At 39.2% G+C, this 20,936-nt stretch overlaps 1 protein-coding gene across 1 annotated transcript; it reads left to right on the top strand.

Annotated features, from left to right (window-relative positions):
- Window positions 1-10,462: 10,462 nt before the first annotated feature.
- On the top strand, window positions 10,463-14,428 carry LOC100022090 (tryptase beta-2-like). Its single transcript, XM_007499291.3, has 6 exons — window positions 10,463-10,532; window positions 10,676-10,736; window positions 11,329-11,491; window positions 12,006-12,271; window positions 13,487-13,650; window positions 13,810-14,428. Exons 1-6 carry the CDS (start codon window positions 10,500-10,502, stop codon window positions 13,993-13,995), a joined length of 873 nt encoding a protein of 290 aa, XP_007499353.3. The 5' UTR covers window positions 10,463-10,499; the 3' UTR covers window positions 13,996-14,428.
- The last annotated feature ends 6,508 nt before the right edge of the window (window positions 14,429-20,936 follow it).

Genomic DNA, 20,936 nt, shown 5'->3' on the forward strand with positions numbered 1-20,936 from the left:
TATAAAATGGAGATAACAATTGCACCTACCTCCTAGTATATAGCACATAGTATATGTTAAGTTTTATTAAAACCGTTGGGCTTCATTTTGGTTTTCTTTTCATTTATATCATTGTAATTGTGCTTTTGCTTCATTGCTTTCATATCATTCTCATGTTTTTTTGAATTGCTCATACTTCTTTTTATTCATACTCTTTTGCATTCATACGTGTTACAATTTGTTCAAATTTCCTATACATTCCTAATGTATAGACAAACATTTGTTTCTGTTTCTTTCTCTTTTTGTTGTTGCTACCACAGAAAGTGTTACTATGACTTTTTTGGTACATAAGGAACCTTTGTTTCTTGATTTTTCACACAAAGTTCCAAATTGTTTTTCACAATGGTTGGACCAATTCACAGGTCAGCCAACAGTGTATTAGTGTGCCTATCATCATCTTGTTACATTGACTACTTTTGTGTTTTTAATTTTTATTTTTCCCAATTTGCTTGACATGAGGTACAAGCTCAATTACTTTAATTTGCATTTCTTTTATAATAATTACCGATTTGGGGAAATATTTCATATGATTGCTGATCATTTGCAATTCTTTTGCTTGTTCTTTGAACATAGTCTTGGGGAACGTGTCTCACACCTGATGCCTGTAATACCATTTTTTTTTCTGTAATGCCATTTTGAACTAACTACCTTAGATGTGCTGGAACAAGTGAATTTTCCTGTTCTAACAATAGCAGGCTCTCTCTTAACTGATCAGGGAGGTTGCCATCTACATAGAAAATGTGGGTTTGTCCTGCTCATATCCCTACCTAAGCATTTATTGGTGTTTAACTTTCTTCTGTGGACTTTTCCCCATAAGGAAATGAAATAATAGCAAAAATGATGTTTTTGGCATCTCAAAAGTAGGGGTTATTTAGCTTGACATATAGGTTATCCTCAAAGTTCTCCAAAGGGAATCATTTTCTTGTTAGCCTGAGGCCACAACGTGGGCCCCTTCTGAACTGGTTTTCTACTATCTTCTTCTCTCTTCCCTTAAGGCTTTTATGACTAAACTGTTTTCTGGTCACCTCTTCCCCATCTCATAATGAATCTCTACCAGCTTCCTGTAGACTGCAAATCTGACATTTAAGTTAACTATATTTTCATCCAAGTCACTGATAATTTTCTTAAAATGGTGTGACTGTTAGAATAGAGGAAGAGCTATCTCATTGTTGACCTGGAACTTTCTTGAAGTAATCCAGATACCATCCCCGAACTCTTTCTCAGTGGGTTCTCTAGTTATTGGAGATGGGGAGAGGAGCAATGGTAAGAGTGGGATTTCCTCTCACCACTTGGCCATTCATGAGATCCTTCAATCTAGTACCAGGTTGAAGGACCCTGTAGAGGTAAATGGTGCAAATTCAAGAACTGTGTCATTTTGTTTTAGGTGGGAAATGAGCATTGTAGTTTCTTCCTATTACTGGAAACATCACTTCTGGGAAGTGGTGCTTTTTACTTGTAAAATTTTCATGAAGAAATACCCCACTACCTCTGGGGAAGTTTTGCACTTGTCAATGCATCTGGAGAGAGCTGGATGGAGGCTACCTGTCCTCAAAGAGGACACTGGGCAGAGTCAGAATGTGAGGGGGGATTATATTTTGTAAAATTTGAGCATTCCTAATTTCTTCATCTGTAAAATAGGCACAAGAATATTTGTACTGCCTTCCAAGAGATCATTTATGGAAGTGCTTTGAAGCTGTAAAGACCACAAACACAATTATCAGCCACAATTTGTTCTTCAGTGTCCTCTTTGATGAGAGTATTCTCTCTAAAGGTGCAAATCACAAACCATTTCTCATCTTGTGCAATTTGTTTTAATGTCCTGTAAATCTTCAGAGCCCTGGGTATCTTCCTCTAATTTATGCAACAACGTAGATTCTGTACTCCTGCTGTCCATCTGTTAATCGCTTTTCTTACTAAGTGACTGACACATTCTTTCCAAATGATCTGTTTTCTGGATGCTATCTCTTAGATTACTTCTTCAGACAAGTCTTTATTGATAGTCTGCTGCAACCTTTACTTAGTACTATCCATGTGCCTCTCCATTGCCTTTTGGGCCCCCAGTTCTGATTGTTGGGATGTTGCTATTCTGGGATTTGCAGTCATTTAGCATTACCAGAAGAATCATGGCATGAAGAAGATGAGTTCTTGTGCCCTCAAGTGGCTTGGGATCTGTGAAAATTCTGTGCACCGTCCCAAATGTAATCCAGCCCACTTTGTTCTGTTTATTCATTTCTGGGCTCAGTCAATTATTCATCTGCAGGGCCTATGTTAAGATATATGGGGAGTATAGATTGATTAAACATTCAAGGGACTGTTCATTCAATTATATGTAGGAAGAAAGGCATTCTTCATGTATTTACTTTTTCCTGTGTGTGTTGTTAGTTTGATCTCCTATAAATAGCTGTGAATCATATGAAGAGAATTGCTGTATTCTGGGGCTAAGTGCAATCAGCACCTGGAGGACTTTATCCTTTTCCCTTTGACCTCTCTTATTGTTGTATGCCCTGTTTGATGTTGATAATCAGATGATCATTGAACAAAATTACCTCTTTATCTCTATAATTGATGCCTGTTGTTAAGACGGTATAGAAATGAAAATACCAGTGGTTGGTAATTGATGGTGTCTTCTCATTTGTTTGGGGTGAAAAGGAATGCTAAAAAGATTGTGACTTTTCCCAAATTATTCAGCAGCTTTCTGACTTTGAGATACCTTGAGAATTATTCCTTCTATACTTTGTAAATTATATTACCTGTAGCAGAGATCTCTTCTGTGTATATTTGGTCTGGTCCAGATGCTCTTCCTGTTATCATGTTCTTTGGTGCTTTTGCTACTCCCTTATACAGCATACTGAGATCTCTAGTAGTAGAACTTATATATAGTTCTACATGTGGATGGTTCTATCATCATGAAGGAAATTCCTATAGATCTCAAAGGTAAAAAGAAGAGATTTTCCAGATACTCCTGTTATGTATGTCACAGACAACAACAACAACAACAAAAACCTTGAAGTAGCAATATTGACAGATCTGTATCATTTGTTGCCTTTCTAATTTCCTTTACAAATGCATTTAGGATGATCTAACTTATTTGAGTGTCAAAGTTGGTTTTCTTTAGGTTTGTTTTCCTTTCTTTTACTTTCTGCTAATTGTGGGGTGGAAGCATAAACAATCTTGCATCTGGGGAGCTAGAAAGCACAATAGAAGGAGTGCCAAGCTTCGAGTTGTGAGAAACTGGGCAAATCACTCAAATCCAATTGTCTAGCCCTTACCATTCTGCTTTCGAATGAATACTTAGTTTCAATTCTAAGGGAGAAGGTAAGGGTTAAAAAAAACAATCGTATATCATATTTATACATAATGTTTTACAAATGAGTTTATAATCTAAAGTGGCATTGCCCTGGACTGTCATATCTCTTTTTGCCTCTGTCAAGGTGATGGTGTTTGGTTTCTGGACTGACATGGTTTCTGGGCTCTCTTGGCCTACTTGTTTTGGCAGTTGCTTTAACTTGTTTAGAATCCATTGGGAAATGTTGATAGAACATGTTAAATGCCTTTCCTCAATATAATATTTGTTTGAATATTTTATCTACAACTTTTTTGAGTTAGCCAGATTTTAGTCATTCTAAGCTTTCTTATTTTTATCATCCCAACTTGGTGGGCATTTTGATTTTTATCTTAAGTAGTCCAAGCTTAAGAAAGTATTTGGCATATTGTAGGTACTTAATGAATGATTATTGATTGATTGTACATAGATAGATAATTCAGAAATTTCTCTGACAGGTTCCCTTTCCCCCCCAAACCCCTCCCAAAACTTTATCTGTTGAAATGATCTTTTCTAAATGTCTCATAATTTCAGTTCTATGACACTTTTTATGTGTATAAGAATATTGTTTTCTTTCTTGGAATTTTATACTTACAAACACTATCCTTCTTCCCTTTGAAAAATGTAGGTAAATGAGATATTGTTTGTTACCTGGATACCCAAATTTATACACAGTTAAATTAATAAGTAATATTTTCTTAGAAGCGTTTATTGAAACTTATTCTCCCTTTTGCTATCAAATCTAAATGAACACTTCACATATAGACTCTCATAGGAAAAGACCATAGGCAGGCACCTTTATTAAATATTTGATTCCTCACTTGAAATAATAACTCAAGGCTCCTTTCTGCCATTTGTCATCGAATTGGCATATATCCCATAAGTTGTCTGTTGCTTCTAGATTTTATCTCTAAGAGCAGTTGAGGTCCACCACCTTTTCTCAATAATTTCATAGATAAATTTCTGTCTGACCCAGATAGTGCCTGGCATTAGATAAGATGTTCCATTCCTCTTTTGTTAGTTAACTTTGAGCTAATAAGGGAATATTCCAAATTCATACTATCATTCCTTGCAATAAATTATTGTGTTCAGAAATGCCAAAAATGGTTCTGGGAACAGAGATAACAGATGATACCATGCTCCCTAGCAATCACAATCCTGGAATCACTTCCTTTCTAACACACATAAGAGATAAGACTTTTCTAAAACAAAAAGGCAGGTTTAGAAAGCTATCTTTGGAGCTTCTCTCCCATGCTAACTTGGGTACCTGTCACATCATTGCCCCAATCTATCCATAGGTTTGGTGGAAGAGATCAACGTATGATACCCATCTTTATCCAGGTATAAAAATTTCTTTAATAAATCTCTTTGGGATATGTAAATCTGCTTATGGGTTTTCTTTTTTACTTCCCTGTGTGAATGTTTGTGTTACCACACAAGCATTCTTTTGGAGAGATTTGTTTTCTAATTAAGGAGCTGAAATGGATAGGAGGAACCAATCATATTTCCCTCTCCATTTTTTTTTAAACCCTCACTTTCCGTCTTGGAGCCAATACTGTGTATTGGCTCCAAGGCAGAAGAGTGGTAAGGGCTAGGCAATGGGGGTCCAGTGACTTTCCCAGGGTCACACAGCTGGGAAGTTTCTGAGTCCAGATTTGAACCTAGGACCTCCCATCTCTAGGCCTGGCTCTCAAACCACTAAGCTACCCAGCTGCCCCCTTCCCTCTCCATTTTTAACTTCCTCAATCCCAAAGAGCCCTCATGACATTTTCTACAGTGAGTGACCTTAATTTAATACCTCACATTTGTAATCAATCATCATGCTTTTAAACATACATAAATATACACACATATCTGTATATTCATATATAATTACATTTTTCATACTATTCTGTGTTAGCCAAATTGCATCTTCAAACTATTTTAAAAATATTCATCTTAGACAGGATATTGCATAGTCTAAGTAGTTTTTGTTGTTTCTAAATAATGGACTGTATTATTTCTAAGTTTGAGAATTAGGGTTTGTATGAATACAGAGAAAGGAATGGCTGCAGAAGATGTTGAGTAAGTAGAATTTAGAAGATGTGGAAATTGATGAAATAGAACCTGAAGGATGAAGGAGAAGGAAGAGTCAAGGGCAATTTCATTTCTTTGAACTGGAATAATGGCGACTGCATCAATAAGTATAGAGAATTTGGGTTAAAGGATAGGTTTAAGGTAGAGGGGACAACAAGTTCAATTGTAGATATGTTAAATATGAGATGGGTATAGGACATCCAGCCAGAGATATGAGCTGGGGAGAGATAATGAATTGGCTATATGTATTTGTGGATGATCTGCCTAGAGGCGATCATTGAGCCCATAGGAACCAGGAAGAACACCAAGAAAAAAGCAAAGAAAGTATTAAAGAGTGGTCAGCAAATAGAACTTAACCCACACTTAAGGAAATGGAAGAGAATGGACATGAATGGAGGTAGGTTAGTGGACAGAGTGAATGGCCTGCAGTCAGCAAGTTCACGGTTAAAATGCCATTTCAGATTCTTTCATGATGTCTATATAATACTAGGCAAATCACTTAATCTCTATAGGCTTCGGATAATTATAGCATCCACTTCACAAGATTATTGTGAGGTTCAAATAAAAAAAGATGTCAAAGGGTCTTGGAAAAGTTAAAGCACTATGTAAATGCCTCTTACTGGTATTATTTCTCAGAGGAAAATGAGAAGCAGTGGTCAGACAGACAGAAGAAGAAACAGGAGAAGTCAGTGTCAGGAAAACCCAAGGAGGAAGGAATAACCAGAGGGAGAGGCTGATCAACAGTGTTCAAAAACTGCAGCAGTAAAGGAGGATTTAAATTGAACAAAGGTATCTGGATTTAATTATGAGAACACTGGTAACATTGGAGAGAACAGTTTCTGTTGAATGGGAGGGTCAGAAGCCAACGCAAGGGGTTAATGAGTGTGAGGTTTTGGATGAGTCAATAGATTGTTTCCCCTTTTTTCTATGAGGGCAACTGTGGAAGGAAAAAATGGTCTAGGATGGCCATTTTATACAAATAGGAAAGTAGGAACACTGTTGTTAGCTGAAAACATTTTCTTGTCGCCATTTTGGTGGGGGGATCATAGAAGGGGAAAGGGGGAAGGGAAGAATAAGAATAACCCTGTTTGGATTTGTGAGGATGGCTCCAGTATTGCTGCTGGTAACCCATGGCACTAGTAGGAAATCCACAAGACAAAAAGCTCTATTTTTTTTAAAGGACTCTAGTTTTATTTACCAATCAATGGGATTAAAAAACTTTCAATTTCATTAATCTCTTCTTTGGTTTTCAGGATTTCTATTTTTATGTTTATGGGCTTTTTTCTTTTGTGACTTATCTAGTGTTTTGAATTGTACGTCCAGTTCACTGACCTCTATTTGCTGATACGTGTTCAGAGATATAAAATTTCCCTTAATGATCACTCTGGCTGCCTCCCAAATGTTTTGCCATGTTGTTATATCATCTTAATTTTCTTTGATTAATCCATCTATGGTTTCTATAATTTGCTCTTTGCAGTTAGTCAAAGTGTTAGGGTTAAATAATTTAGTCTCCATTTAAGTTAAATATGAGGCCTGTCCTTTCAGGGTCTTTTATTGATTATCATTGTTATTGCATTGTGGTCAGTAAAGGCTGTCCTTAATATTTCTGTTTTTCTATACTTGTTTGTGAATGTTTTATCTATTATGCTGCATTGGCAATCTGTATAGAATAGATACCACTAATGTGTACCATGATATTGTAGTTATAGATGCATTTCTTGAAAAAGTGGAAATGACGCTGGAGAAAATACAGATGGGAAAAATAGTGGAACTAAATTAAGTATATAATGGAGGTATGTGATCAAAGAAATACAATTTTGAGCTCAAGGAGAAATTGATTCTTAAGGTATGTGAAGGAGATAAGTATAACAGAAATATGGGAAAGACTCAAATTTTATTTTGAATCTCCAAATGACCCTGAGAAAATATGCTCAGTTAGTCTTAAATATAAATATTTTCCTATTTGTATAAAATCAGGACCATCCTTGATGAGGTTAGTGAATGAATGAATGAAAGAAAATGCATTTATTAAATCCTTACTATGCACAAAAAAACCCTGCTCTCAGTGCTGGGGATACAAACAGAAAAATAAAACAGCCCTTGTCTTCAAGAAGCTCCCACTCTAATGGGGAGGCAATGCATGGAAGGAAAGAAGCAGGCTTTTACAAATAATATTCTATGACAGTCCATATCTTTACAATCACCCAGCTTACTGAAAGGTATGAAAAATACAAAATTCCACTCTGCTTGCTTGTTAGTTATTAACGAAACCCATTTCACTTAGTAGAACAGCATGGCAACTTATTGACTCATCTCCAAAAGCTTATTTTTTTGGGGGGTGGATTTGTGGAGTTTTTGTTTGGTTATTCCAGAGAGGAATTTGTCTACTCTAGTTTTCCTAATAAAAAAGCAATTTTTAAAAGAATAATAGTCACTGTCATCTTTTAAAACCTGGATATCCTTTTTTTTTAAAAGAAATTGTAATGATTTTAAACATTCCTTTATCTTTTATTATATTTTATTTATACCAAGTCAGTTTTTTTTGGTGATTTCCAAAAAGTCCATCCCTCACAGTCTAACATCAGATTATAAGAAAAGATACAGAGTTTATCTAGGTGGCAGCATGTGCTCTTATTTTAAGTTACAGAATAACCCCAACCCTGTCAATTGTATGAAGAATCTTATTCTCCAATACTTATGGTTCACTGCAGTCAGAGGTTTTTCACTAGTAATGGAACAATGCATATATTCAGCTGGACTTTTAAAGAGTCAGTTGTTAAAAATAAAGGGTGCCAAGTATAAACCAGAATATTCGTATCAGTGCCTAATAAAATGTCGATCCAGTTTTGTGGAAGAATGAAAAAAAAAAGACAAGTCAAAATGTCAAAGTTATCTTGGTTTCTGTTTTAAATAAACATCTTGCTATTTAAAAAATAATAAGCTTTCTCTGGCGCATATTTCTATAAGATTACTTAAAATATTTAAGCAAAGACAACTTTGTTTAACACTTCTTTGATTATTAATAGCAACTGGGGCATAAAACAAGGAGATGTGTGCTCAACAAAGGTGTTCAGCATATCATGGAGGAGATTCCACATAGAGACCAAGTCATCTATAGATGGTGAGGTTTTCTAGATGCTTCAGGGGCAGAGGGCATCATGCTGGTTGTTTCCAGTCCAGGACCATTGTAGAACCACTAAAAATGACTCATACTACAAAGAGTTTGGCTTTACTATCCATATAGGGCAAGACACGCACCAACAAGTAGAGCAAAAATGCTTTTGGTTCATAGGGCACAATATGCTTCTGACTGTCCGGCCTTTAAAACTGATCTTGGACCTTTATTACAAATGGACAATGAACTTGAGAAGTGAACAGGAGACTAGGCTGGATGGCTTTTGGGGACAGTGAGAATTACTTGAAATTATCTACCATCTCTCCCTGAAACAAAACTCATCTTTTTGTATTGTATTCTTCTGGCAATACTGTTTGGCTAGGGATTAATAAACTACTATCTTTGAAGAATTAAAATTGAGGATCATACATAGGGTAATGCAAAGGTACATGGTGGGTGTAAGAGATGATGTTACAGAAATGTATTAACTGGAAGAGGAAGTAGACTGAATACTTAGGGAGAGCAAGTAGTAGCCAATAGATGGACCTTGTACTCCATTGGTTTCCTCTTTCTGCCAAGAGAAAACAAGGAAGATCCTTGGGCAATTGGAGAGATGCCATGTGGCAAAATTATGAGAAGTCGTAGATGAGAATTATCCAGGATAGGAAATCATGGATGGGCTATCGTATGCACTGTTGGAAGATGAGTCATATGAATGAGGTTGTAGATCCTTCTGGAGAACTGCAATGGGTGCAATGCCCTTCAACCCACGATGGAAATGAGAATAGTTCCTGACAGGCAGAGAGTAAGTATACATGGTAGACCCTAAGAATGGGTCTGTCTCAGTGTTCTCTAGTGGGCAAATTGACAAATTGGTGTGAAATTAGGCAGATGCCATTCTCTTTGGGAAATAAGAAGGAGCACATAAGAATCGTGATAGAATAAGATAGTCTTGGAAGAGTTATATAGATTTGGCCAGAACATTTAAGAGTGACTTTCCACCTGTGTGGCCTTAGGCAAGTCATTTAACAGGACTTGGGAAATAATCTCTGGGCTTCAGTTTGCTGATCCCAAAATGCAATTGGACTGGAAAATCTCTGAGGTCTTTTCCAACTCTAATATCTGTATAATTGAAAAATCTGATACCCTAAAAAAGAATTACATTTCCTGGGAACCCACTGTCATTATGTACTTCTTGTAGACAGAGGATATTAGTGAGTAGGTGGTTCTCTTGGGTCTTTTTGGCTTGATGGCAGCAAACTCGGTGGTGGTAAGGCGGGTGTTTTAAACTGGCTGTTCAACCATGGGTACGTGGTTTTTTATTTTGTTAACTTTTTATTCATTTATTTCTAATGATCATTAATAAATCTCTAAAATATAATATTTTTATTATTGAGATCTAATTTAAATTTTTGCCAACTCATGATCCTGTGATCTTATTCATCTATTCATTTATTAATGCATTCAATATAGATTAAATATTCATTATGGAAGGAGTACTGAATGGGATCCTGTGGATTATTTAAAGTTTAGACATTTGGATTCTTACACTCTAGGTGGACAAAAAGACAGAAACATTGATAATTGGTACTATTAAGGGTATATGATAAGTGAGGGTTTTTAGAGGACATAAGGAAAGTACTCTAAGAGTTATGAGGAGAAAAATATGATTCTTTAACCTTCTTTGGCTTAATTGGAATTGATCTCATAGGCCTCTGACTTCCAGGCCACTTAGAAATTGGGAAGGGTTAAGAGGATTAAAAATAAGATGGAGATGGAGAACTAGTAGATGGGTACATACTGAAAGGTCATCAGCACGATGTGTCCAGCTTTACTTTCTCCACCTCCCTCACTCTCCCCTGGCACATGTAGAAGAGGGCTGGGCTTGCCCTGTTCACCCTCCCTCCTCTACTTCCTGTTCTTGGAGGATAAGAAGGGGGCTAATTAATGGGGAGGACACAACACTGGAACTTGGACATGGTAAGAATCCGAATCCCCTATGGCAGCCTGATTTCCAAAGTTTCAGCTCCCAGCCCCACCAGGCAGAGATGCTTCATCCAAGATACTGGCATTCAGGTCTACACTCTGCTAATTTTAGTATCATTCTCTCTCTTTTCTTCCAGATGTTCAGCCTGTTGTTCCTGACCCTTCCCCTCTTGGGGAGCTCAGTTCCTCTGATTCAAGGTGAATTAGGAATTGTCTGATCTTGAGGTCCCTTTGTCTAGGATCTAGACTTGGGCTGATCTCATGGGAGTGACACCTGGGAGGCATAAGGGGAATGCTTCAACTCTGCCTCTGGGATGGGAGGAGTGGTAGTGGTGATTGCTGGGAAAGGGGATTCTTGATTTTCTCTTGGGAAGCAACATTTTATAGTGGGAAGAGTGCTAGGTATAAGATCAGGAACACAGTCAGGCTCATCTCCTACCACTGAGACTTACTGGCTGGACGGTTCTTGTCCTCCCCTTCTTAGCAGCAGTTTCCATATTTGTCAAGTTAAAATTCCTTTAGTACCTATCTCAAAGGGTTGTGAATTGGGTGAGATGAGATAATAATTGCAAAGTTCAGTGAGTTGTTGAATGTCCATTGATATCATCATTATCATGATTATTGTTGTTATAATTATTGTTATGGGAAAGAGTGGGATCCCACAGCTGAGACCCAGCCCTTGGCACATAATCTTGGGAGCAGAGGGTGGGCACTGCAGATGTGAGAAGCCCGTGGAAGAGGGCTGCATCTCTGAATTCAGTCTGGCACAGTCATTTTTCTTTCTGCTTAGACAGGGAACAAGTTGGCATTGTCGGAGGCCAGGAAGCTTTGGAGGATGAGTGGCCTTGGCAAGTCAGCCTCAGGCAGGATGTAGGTTCATTCTGGATGCACTTCTGTGGTGGCTCCCTCATCCACCCCCAGTGGGTACTGACTGCTGCCCACTGCATTGGCACGTGAGTTACCCCCTCTTCATTCAGCTGCATGGACGTGAATGACCCTGGCATGGGGAGAGGAGAAGAGTGGCTGGGAGTCAGGAAACTTGGATTTGGGTCTAGACTGTGTCATAGCTTCCTTGGGTAACTTTGGACAGGTTATTTACCTATCTCTTTAGGCTCAAGTTTCTCCCTTTGTTAACAGGGATGGCAGTCCCTGTGCTGGTTACTCAAAGATGAAAGCTGGGGGCTATGTGCTTTCTAAACCAAAAAGTGTCATGCATGTGTGGTACCATTACTAATGATTTAATTGGGAACCCAGGAGGGAGATGGAAAGGAGCCAGTCAATGAGCTGGAGAACCTTCAAGTGCAGGGAGGTTGTGGAAGGCCCAGAGAGGCTCAGTCCCAGGTCCCCAAAGGTAGGCTGCAGGGCATGGAGGGAGAAGATAGAGTCCCGGGACTCTTGTTCTCTGCTGTGGCCCTCCAGCCCAGACCCAGGTGCCTTGAAGAAACATTTCTTTCCTTCTTCACGCAGGGTCCCGATTGAGCCTTCAGCAATCAAGATCCAGCTGAGGGAACGGCAACTGTATTATAAAGACAAGCTACTGCCCCTGGCTAAGATTATTGTCTCTCCCAGATACACCTTTGCTAATAAGGGTTGGGATATTGCTCTGCTAAAACTGAAGACCCCAGTGGAGCTGTCCAGTCACATTAAGCTTATCAGCCTTCCTAATGCCACTGAGACTTTCCCATTGAACTCGGAGTGCTGGGTAACTGGCTGGGGGGATCTTGATTCTGGAGGTGAGCATCGGGAATGAAATGGGGCCTCATGGGTCTTTTCCCTCTCCCCAGTTCTGGTACCAGGACCAGGGTCAGGACTGGGAATGCCAAAGTCTAGGGGGAGGGAATGAGGAAAAGCTAGGGAATCCACATTTTCTTTTTTTTTTTTACTATTAGCAATTCAAACAATTAAAAACAATTCTGGACCCTTAGCTCCACGGGCAGAAATATCTCAGGTCTTTGCTTCCTTCCCAGATCCCTAGGTGTCTATATAATTGGTTTCTATAGAAGACTGAAATTAAACGACATTGGATTTGGACCCAAAGAATCTGAGTTCAAATCCTAACTCTGCTATTGATTATCTAGATGTACTCAGAAAAGTTTCTTCCCTTCTCTGGGACTCAATCTTTCTTAGTAAAGTGAGAGTATTAAATGAGTGGGTACATGTATAAGAAAGCTTTTGCTAAGCACTTACTAGGTGCTAAACTTCGGGAATAAAAATAGAAAAATGAAGCCGTCTCTATCTTCAAGGAGATTCCATTCTAATACAGGGAGACAACACATTATCATCATCATCAACATATTCCTATTTATATTGCACTTTAAGCTCTACAAAGTGCTTTAGAAATATTTCATTTGATACAACAATCCTAGGACATAAGGAGTATTATTATCCTCATTTTACAGATGAAGAAACTTAGGCAGACAGAGGTTAAATGACTTGCCTAGGGTCAAATAGCTAGTAAGTGTCTGGGGCTAGATTTGGATTCAGGCCTTCCTGATTTCAGGTCTTATCCACTGTTCTCCCTAGATGTCTCTAACATTGAACTGACCAATAGGATAATCATTGACTACTCCACAATCTTCTATATGGACTGGACCATTGAGCACACCTGGAGATCTTTTCCCCTTGATTTCTCACTCCCCTCTCCATTTCTTTTCTCCAGCAGCCAGGGAAGTATTTATAGATCATGGTATCTAGGTACCAGTTCGTCTGGAGCAGAAACATTGTTTCACAAATCTTGGCTCTACCCAAGACTCTGTTGTGTAGATCTCTAACTCCACAGCACAGAGAAGATGGGTCTCAGGTTTGGGGTCCATCCCAGGTTACCTAGTATCTGGCACCCAAAGTGTGATATGCCCTTTGATGCCTCCTAAGGCTCTGTGAGAGTCCCAGGATACCTTCTCTCCCTTTCTTGGCCACCAGTAATACACCACTTTCTCTCTCTTCTGTAGTGTCCTTGCCCCCACCCTACACCCTGAGGAAGGTACGAGTTCCTTTGTTGGATCCAAAGGTCTGCGATGCAAAGTACCACAAGAAAACCTACACTGGTCCATCTGTAAAGATAATTACTGATGATATGCTATGTGCTGGCAAGGTTAATATAGACTCCTGTCAGGTGAGAAATTCTGGATGTCTCTTCTTCCCCAAAGTCTCTTCCTTCCTTCCTGCCTTCTCTTCCTACCTTCTCTCCATTGCATCCTGTTATCTCCTCCTGAAAACTCCATGAAAATATGATCCTTTGGATCATGCTAACAGCCTCTTTTCTGCCTTTTAGGGTGATTCTGGGGGGCCCCTGGTCTGCAAAGTTGGGGACACCTGGAAGCAAGCTGGGGTAGTGAGTTGGGGAATAGGCTGTGGCATGCGCAACAAGCCTGGTATCTACACACGCGTCTCAAGCCATGTGGATTGGATCAACGAGAATGTTTTCTCCAATTCCTCTATGAACCCACTTAGATCCTAACTGCCTCCCATCCCAGCCACCTCAATATGTTCTAATTCCTATATCTTTTCCATCTCTCTGACCTCAGTTTCTCTAAGGTCAGCTTTTTTCTTCTCAAAACATCCTTCTCTGAACCATCCCTTCCTCTTTGGCTAGCCCAGAGATGGATGCATGGACTTGTGCTTAAATCTAGATGCTTGGGTTCTGGTTTCTTGCTCTTTCACTGACTCCCTCTGTAATTTTGGACAAGTCCTTTCTTGGATCTTTCAGTTTCCTCCTCTGAAAAAAATGGGTTCAGGGTATAGCCTCTTTCTGGCTCTGGGGTTCTATGCTCCTGTGAGTCTATTCTGTGAGTTGTCTTGCAGAGGCTGTTAGATGGGACAAGAAAGGGAGAAGGGGAATTGGCTCATGTGTATGGAATTGCTTGTATCTCATTAAACTGTCTTCAAACCCATCTGGCTCTAGAAATAGTGCTTTCTTTGGGTTGGCTCAAACTATTGAGCCTGTTCATACGTTGCTATGGGATCAGTCAGGGAACCAGCTATTTCTCCTCCTCCCTCTGATCAAAGGGTATTAAGGGATATCAAGAAAGATTTCCTACAATTAAAGTGAATCCCTTCACCTAAAAAAATAAAATATCACCCCCCCCCCACATCCCATGGAAGTTAAGGAGAGAAATCATTCCACCACAAAAGTCTGTCCCAGATAACCCAAAGTACCTCAGGAAGCCTGCAAAAATCAGAGTTTAGCCAAAAGAATTCACAGTGCACTGACTGCAGCCACTACCCTTCATCAGACTCTGCTGCCTCAATAGTGGGTTCAAACTTGCTGAGACTCCATTCTCTAGGCACCTACAGACAATTTCTGTCTCCTTGGACAGTCTATGTAAATTTGTCTCTTCTGCAAAACAAAGGGATTGGACTACCTGGGCTCTGAGGCTCTTTCCAGCTTTAGATGAACAATCTCATCATTCTGTGGACCTCTCTGCAAATTCTACTCTCTTCTATGCCCCTGCAGGAGAAAGAGCTAGAAGGAGCCTTCGAAGCCATGAAGTCTAGTCCTTTAAGTTTTCACTTGAGGAAATGGAGGCAACCTCAGAGTTATTTTTTTGAGGTAGCATTCAAATTCAGTCTCCTTGACTCATACCAAGAACTCTATCCACTAAGTCACCTAGCTGCTAATCACTGATCCCCAGGTTAATTCCTAATATTTGGAAAACTCCTTATCTGGGGATAGAGGAGAAGCCCTGGTCTCTTCCCTTGGGCAGGTGGATAGGAAATTAGGACAGAGTTGATGACCCAAGTCTTACTTCTGAAGAATTTACACAGTTTGGGAGAGATCATTGGAGAGCGCGATAGAAAAATTCTGTGCTCATGAAAGCTTTGATGCTGGGCCTGAGAAAGCCTTTTGGGAATACAGCTCCTCCTGAGAATTGGCCCTGAAGAAACTGTTCTTGGTCCCAGGACTTTTCTCTTTCACTCCTTTGTGACTGAGGACTAGCTTGGCTAAGTGTGGGAAGGCTCTGTACCAGAAGGTTAACTGCCAAGTGATGGACTACTCTGGGCCATGTCAACTCATGAAACAGATTTATAAGGGAAAGAGAATATCTCAGTTCCAAAATAATATGTCTAGCATACAGCTATTAGTAGGGAGTATAAAAGAAAGCTGTTCAGTCAGTTCCAGACTCTCTGGTGCCCAAATTCCCTTTAAAAACTACAATGAACCATTTAATACTTAGAAACGTTTTTATTACAATTTAGAAATTTGTTTTGAACCATTTATATGTAGAAACATAATTTAAGCTATGCCCCCACCCTCTGTTTCCAACAAACTACATTTATATCCACATGAGTCTGTAAAAACCAATTTGGAAGTCTAATAGTCTCTGGAATCCATTAACTTTCTAAAAATATATAAAAATAAGATTTGATAATTGGTTATATGGTTTTAACTTCAGGGTGAAAATGAAGAAAGTGCTCTTTGTAAAGTTTCAGCCTTGAAACACAGACATGCACATCTCTCTGTAGTCTTCCACATGTTTCACTGCTATGTAAAAAATAGCACCTGAACTTTCTAAGCTATTCAGTTTCCGTTTCTCAGGCCTATCTTAGCTTTTAACTCCCTCAAGTCCTGGAATTCACCATGTGGTCCCCTGGAGAAGGGTCTAACTATCACATGTAATGCATGTCTACCTTGTTATCTATAACCAAGAATATAACAACCCATTGAACATTCCCAGTTACAAGTCTGTCCATTGCAGAATCACACAGCCCAGCCCGCATTCCCGTTCTCTCTGCTATAGAAACTTGAAAAAAGATAACTAAGTTTAGGTCATAATACTGCTGGAAGGATGCCTGGAGGAAATATGATTTTTGGAAGAGAAGTTGGCTTTAGGAAAATATAAGACTTCAATTCTGGGAGAGGGCAGAATGGCTAATAAAAATGAAGTCAGACTAGATGACCTCTAAGGCTTTTGTAGGAATATAAGTTAGAGATAAGACTGGTTTTCTAGGGTTAGTGGAAAGAAGGGAATTTTGAGATAAGCCCTGGGAAAGGATTCTGGGTAGGAAGGAATTGTGGGAATCTAAAACTGAAAATAACTTCCTTCCTTCCTTCTTGGATTTCATCTGAGCTGGGAGTGGATTTTGTCTCTCTGCCTACAATTTCAAGTTGAAGGAGGAGTTTTGTTCTAAGAGATTCTCCCTAGAAAGTTGAGATTTCATGGAGAAATTTTTGGCATCCAGGTTTACTTGGAGGAAACTAATCTTCCTGAGTCCAGTCTTCATCTGGTAGTGGTCTATCTACCAGAATTCCTATTGGCTAAGGTAATTCAAAGCTTTCTACCTATAACTTTGAGTTATTTAGTGCAGTAGCCAAACCCAGAGGCTTTCCTTCTCTTTCTTTATTAATTACCAGTGGGAAGATTAGAGTTAAGTCAGATAACTTGGAAAAGGATTTTAGACTCCATCAGGAGGTGTATGTAGGACCCAAAGAAGAATAGAAGGCTCTCCTTAAGCAGGAGACTTAGGAGTCAGGTGGAGGTAGTCTGAAAAGTGTCAGGGCCATACCTACCAGTTCCCCTTACCCCTTTTGTTAAGAAAAACTTTATTTTCATAATCAAAGGGTTTGGTACTTAATTGGCCCTGAGGAGTTCCCAGGTGGGTTATAACATCTTACATCTCTCTAGGATGCTTCCACATTATATTTCTTCAAATGCTATTATAGCAATGTTTTAGACTCAGTCTTCTAGAGTAAAGCCAATTACCTTTCCTTGTACCTCCCATCTTCCCACCTAGGGTTTTAGGGGTACACCTGAGGGATTGAGGTTATCTTTCTCTAATGATATCAGGCAAAGCTTTTATTCCAATGTTTCCCCTACTAGTAGTTAACAGTGGAGGTAAAACATATACTCTAAGAAGTAATTGTAAGATAATTCAAGGAGGGGGAGAATATTAAAAATTAGGGAGATCAGGTAAAGTTTCCCTTAGGAGGTGGCACCTGAGATGAATCTCAGAGGAAGCTAAGGATCTAAAAAAAAGGAAATTGGACTAGATGACTTCCATCATCTCCTTTAGTGCCAGCCTGGCAACTTCTGGCTCCATGCTTGTGTAGTAAGCTGGGGAGTTGGCTGTACTGTCTTGGAGTTTACAAATGGGGAACGAATTCTTCAACCCTAACTCTAACTCAGCCCTAACCCTCACTCACTCACTCACTCACTCACTCACTCACTCACTCACTCACCAAAGATCTATTAAGCATCTATGTTGTGCTGGGTGGGCTCTGTTTTACAGGCTATGAATGTAAAGCCTGGAAAGAAATGATCCCTGCCTTCAAGGAGTTTGTTCAGTCATTTCCATCATGTCTGATTTTTCAAGACTCCATTTGGAGTTTTATTGGCAAAGATACTGGAGGGGTTTGCCATTTCCTTCTCCAGCTCATTTTATATGTGAGGAAATGGAGGCAAAAAGTCAACAAAGCAAAAACAGGCATCAGAGGTAAAAAGCCAAGTGACTTGCCCAAGTAGGTTTCTGAGGTCAAATGTAAACTCAGGAATATGAGTCTTCTTGACTTTATGCCTTATACTCTAAGGAAGAAAGTTGCACATATATAAGAATATTCAAAATAAACATCAAATAAAAAGAAATTGTGAAGTAGAAGATATTGACAGCTGGGAGCATCAGGACATAAATGACTAGATCTGAGCTTTGGAGACACCAAGGATTCTAATATGCTAGAGTGAAGAGGGAGATGTGTTTCAGTAAGGACAGACAGTGATACAAGGTAGGGAGGTGGCAAATGCATTTGAGAAACAAAATCATTTTGGCTGGCCTGTAGAATATGAAGGGAAGACACGTGTAAAGACTGGTAAGATAGGTGGAACCCTGTTGAAAGGGTATTCAAATGATAAATAGAGGAATCTATACACCTGGCTTACCATTTAGTTTCCTAGATCCTTTCCTCTCTCCCTTACTGTTAGGGTGATTCTCCCTTGCTGCCTCTTCTACCTTTATCCTTCTGATTTCTAAATATTTTCAGAAGGTTTTTCTAAGTTCACCTGGACTTTCAAAGATGGATCTCCTTCTTTAGCAGGAGAGCCAACTAAGTGGTAGTGGTGGATAGAATGCTGGGCCTGGAGTTAGAAAGAACTGAATTCAACTGTGTGAGCATGGGCAAGTCACTTAATTTCTGTCTGCCTCAATTTCCTCAAATGTAAAATGGAAGTATTATCCACATCTCTTTCATAGGGTTGTTGTGAGAATCAAAAATGAGATAAGATTTTTAGGGCACAGTGTTTGGCACATAGTAGGTGTTTACTGAATATTTGTTCCTACCTTCCCCTTTTCTGATGTTCCCAAAAGGGTTTACTATTCTGTTTTTCTGGTCTGCATTTCCAGGCAGGATTTGGAGGATGGGGCTGAGGGAGAGAGGAAAGTCAGGGAAAGAAAATGATCTTATAGTTCTCTAGGACTCCAAAGGAAACAGAGAAGAATGTTGATATTATCCAAGGAGGAAGCAAGTGCTGCTTTGGGAGAAAGCCTCATATTAGCAAGCCCAATGATAGTGAGTAGGTCCTTCTTGGGTTCATTTGTGAGATATACACGTATGGTATTGTAAGAGAAATAATGACATCAGAGGGCGATGATAACTTGTGCTCGAGTTGGATTTAAATGAGGCAGAGTAGCACAAGGTTATCAGCCTCACTCTCTTTTCCAGAGACATTGAAGTTTAGTGGCAAGACAAAAGTCAGGAGGGCTGGTGATGGCTCCAGATGCAGTGGGTGACTTTGGCTTCTTTGATATCTGGCCAAGTTCTAATGGTTCAACAGCACCTGCTTCAGATTGCCTTTCATGGCTGTTGGAACAGAATGTTTTTATCCACTCATTCTTCTGGGGGAAGTTTTCACCTGCTTTTCATCCCACTAACACATTCATGGGTTTGTGGTCTGTTACCCTCAACCTGGTTTAGCCCATTTGCCAAGATGGTTTGCCAGGGTGTGGCTGCTGTATGTGCTACAGCATCTTGGAGTCAAAAGTAAGAGTGGAGTGCCAGGTGGACCAAAGGTGGATAAACAGCTCTGAAAAGGGGCTACACACACACACACACACACACACACATACACACACACACACACACACCCCATAGAGACTCAGTGATCACACTCATCTTTTGTCTAGTTCAATCCAATCCAATCTAGTCCAATTCTTTCAATATAGAAGGATTTCAATTTGATATAGTGGGAAGAGCACTGGAGTTGGAGAAATAATAGATTTGATATGGGAAAAGACCTTAGAGGCTATCTAGTACAACTCTCTCATTTTGCAGCTGGGGAAACTGAGGCTTAGAAAGATTAAATGACTTGACTAAGGTCTCATATATAAGTAACAGTGGAATTTGAATTCAGGCTCCCTTGATGAATCCATCTAGTGCTCATTCCTCAATATCATGCTCTCTCTCTTTACTAATTGAACCTGCATTTGAGTCCTAGCTATTTCTTAGTAGCTATGTGATCCATGAGCAAGTTTGATCTTTTGATCTGCCAGCATGGGTGTATAGGTGGAATACTAACTTAAAAACCAAATTATGTTTGAATATCTAGTCACATTGTTGTTAATGCCCACATAAGGTAAAAGATTCAGTCAATTATTATTCCTGTATTTTTTCAATAATTTGATATTAAATGATGGTCTGATAACATGACTAAGAAATAAGAAACTCATGCAGATATGCCAAAGGCTGGTGGAACTGACTCATATCCTGATTCAAATAACGTTAGGGGCTTATCTAAAATTTTAGACCACTTGATGTACCCTTAGGAAGGATATGACATTGTTAATGAAGCTATCTTGTCCTCTTTATTTGCTATATGCCCTTCTTACCCCATATCTGCCATGAAACTGGTCCAGTCTGCCCTATCAAATCTGTAACTAAGAAAAGGGCTGGTTCACTCAGTTTTGATTTCGATTTTGAGTGATTTCTTGTGGAACAGATATAGAGATGTGGGCCAAATGATTGTACTTGCAAGTAGATAGAAGTGTTAGATAGTTGCAGAATCGTCAAATGCCCAGACTCAAAAAGTAGTTAGAAATTGTTCCAAATCATCTTGGAAGGAGGTCTTTAATAAAAGTCTCTAGGAATTTTTTCTTGGCCCCATGCCAAACATTTCTGTAGTTAGTTAATTGACAAGCATTTATTAAGCATTTACCATGTGACAAATGCTAGGGATTCAAAGAAAGGCAAACACAATCCTTGCTATCAAAGAACTTACTCCAGTGGGAGAGACAATATCTCAATAATTTGATGTGTACAAAATATATGGAAGGTAATATGAGAGGTGGAAGGCATTAGCATTTGGGAGGACCTAGAAAGGCCTCTTATAAAAGGTGGCATTTGAACTAAGTCTTTTTTTAAAAAAAATATTTAATTAGATGATTTAGAATTTTTAAAAATATTTATTTGGTCAT

The sequence above is a fragment of the Monodelphis domestica genome, chromosome 7 (genome assembly GCF_027887165.1).
Source record: "Monodelphis domestica isolate mMonDom1 chromosome 7, mMonDom1.pri, whole genome shotgun sequence".
In the NCBI taxonomy this organism is placed as follows: Eukaryota; Metazoa; Chordata; class Mammalia; order Didelphimorphia; family Didelphidae; genus Monodelphis; species Monodelphis domestica.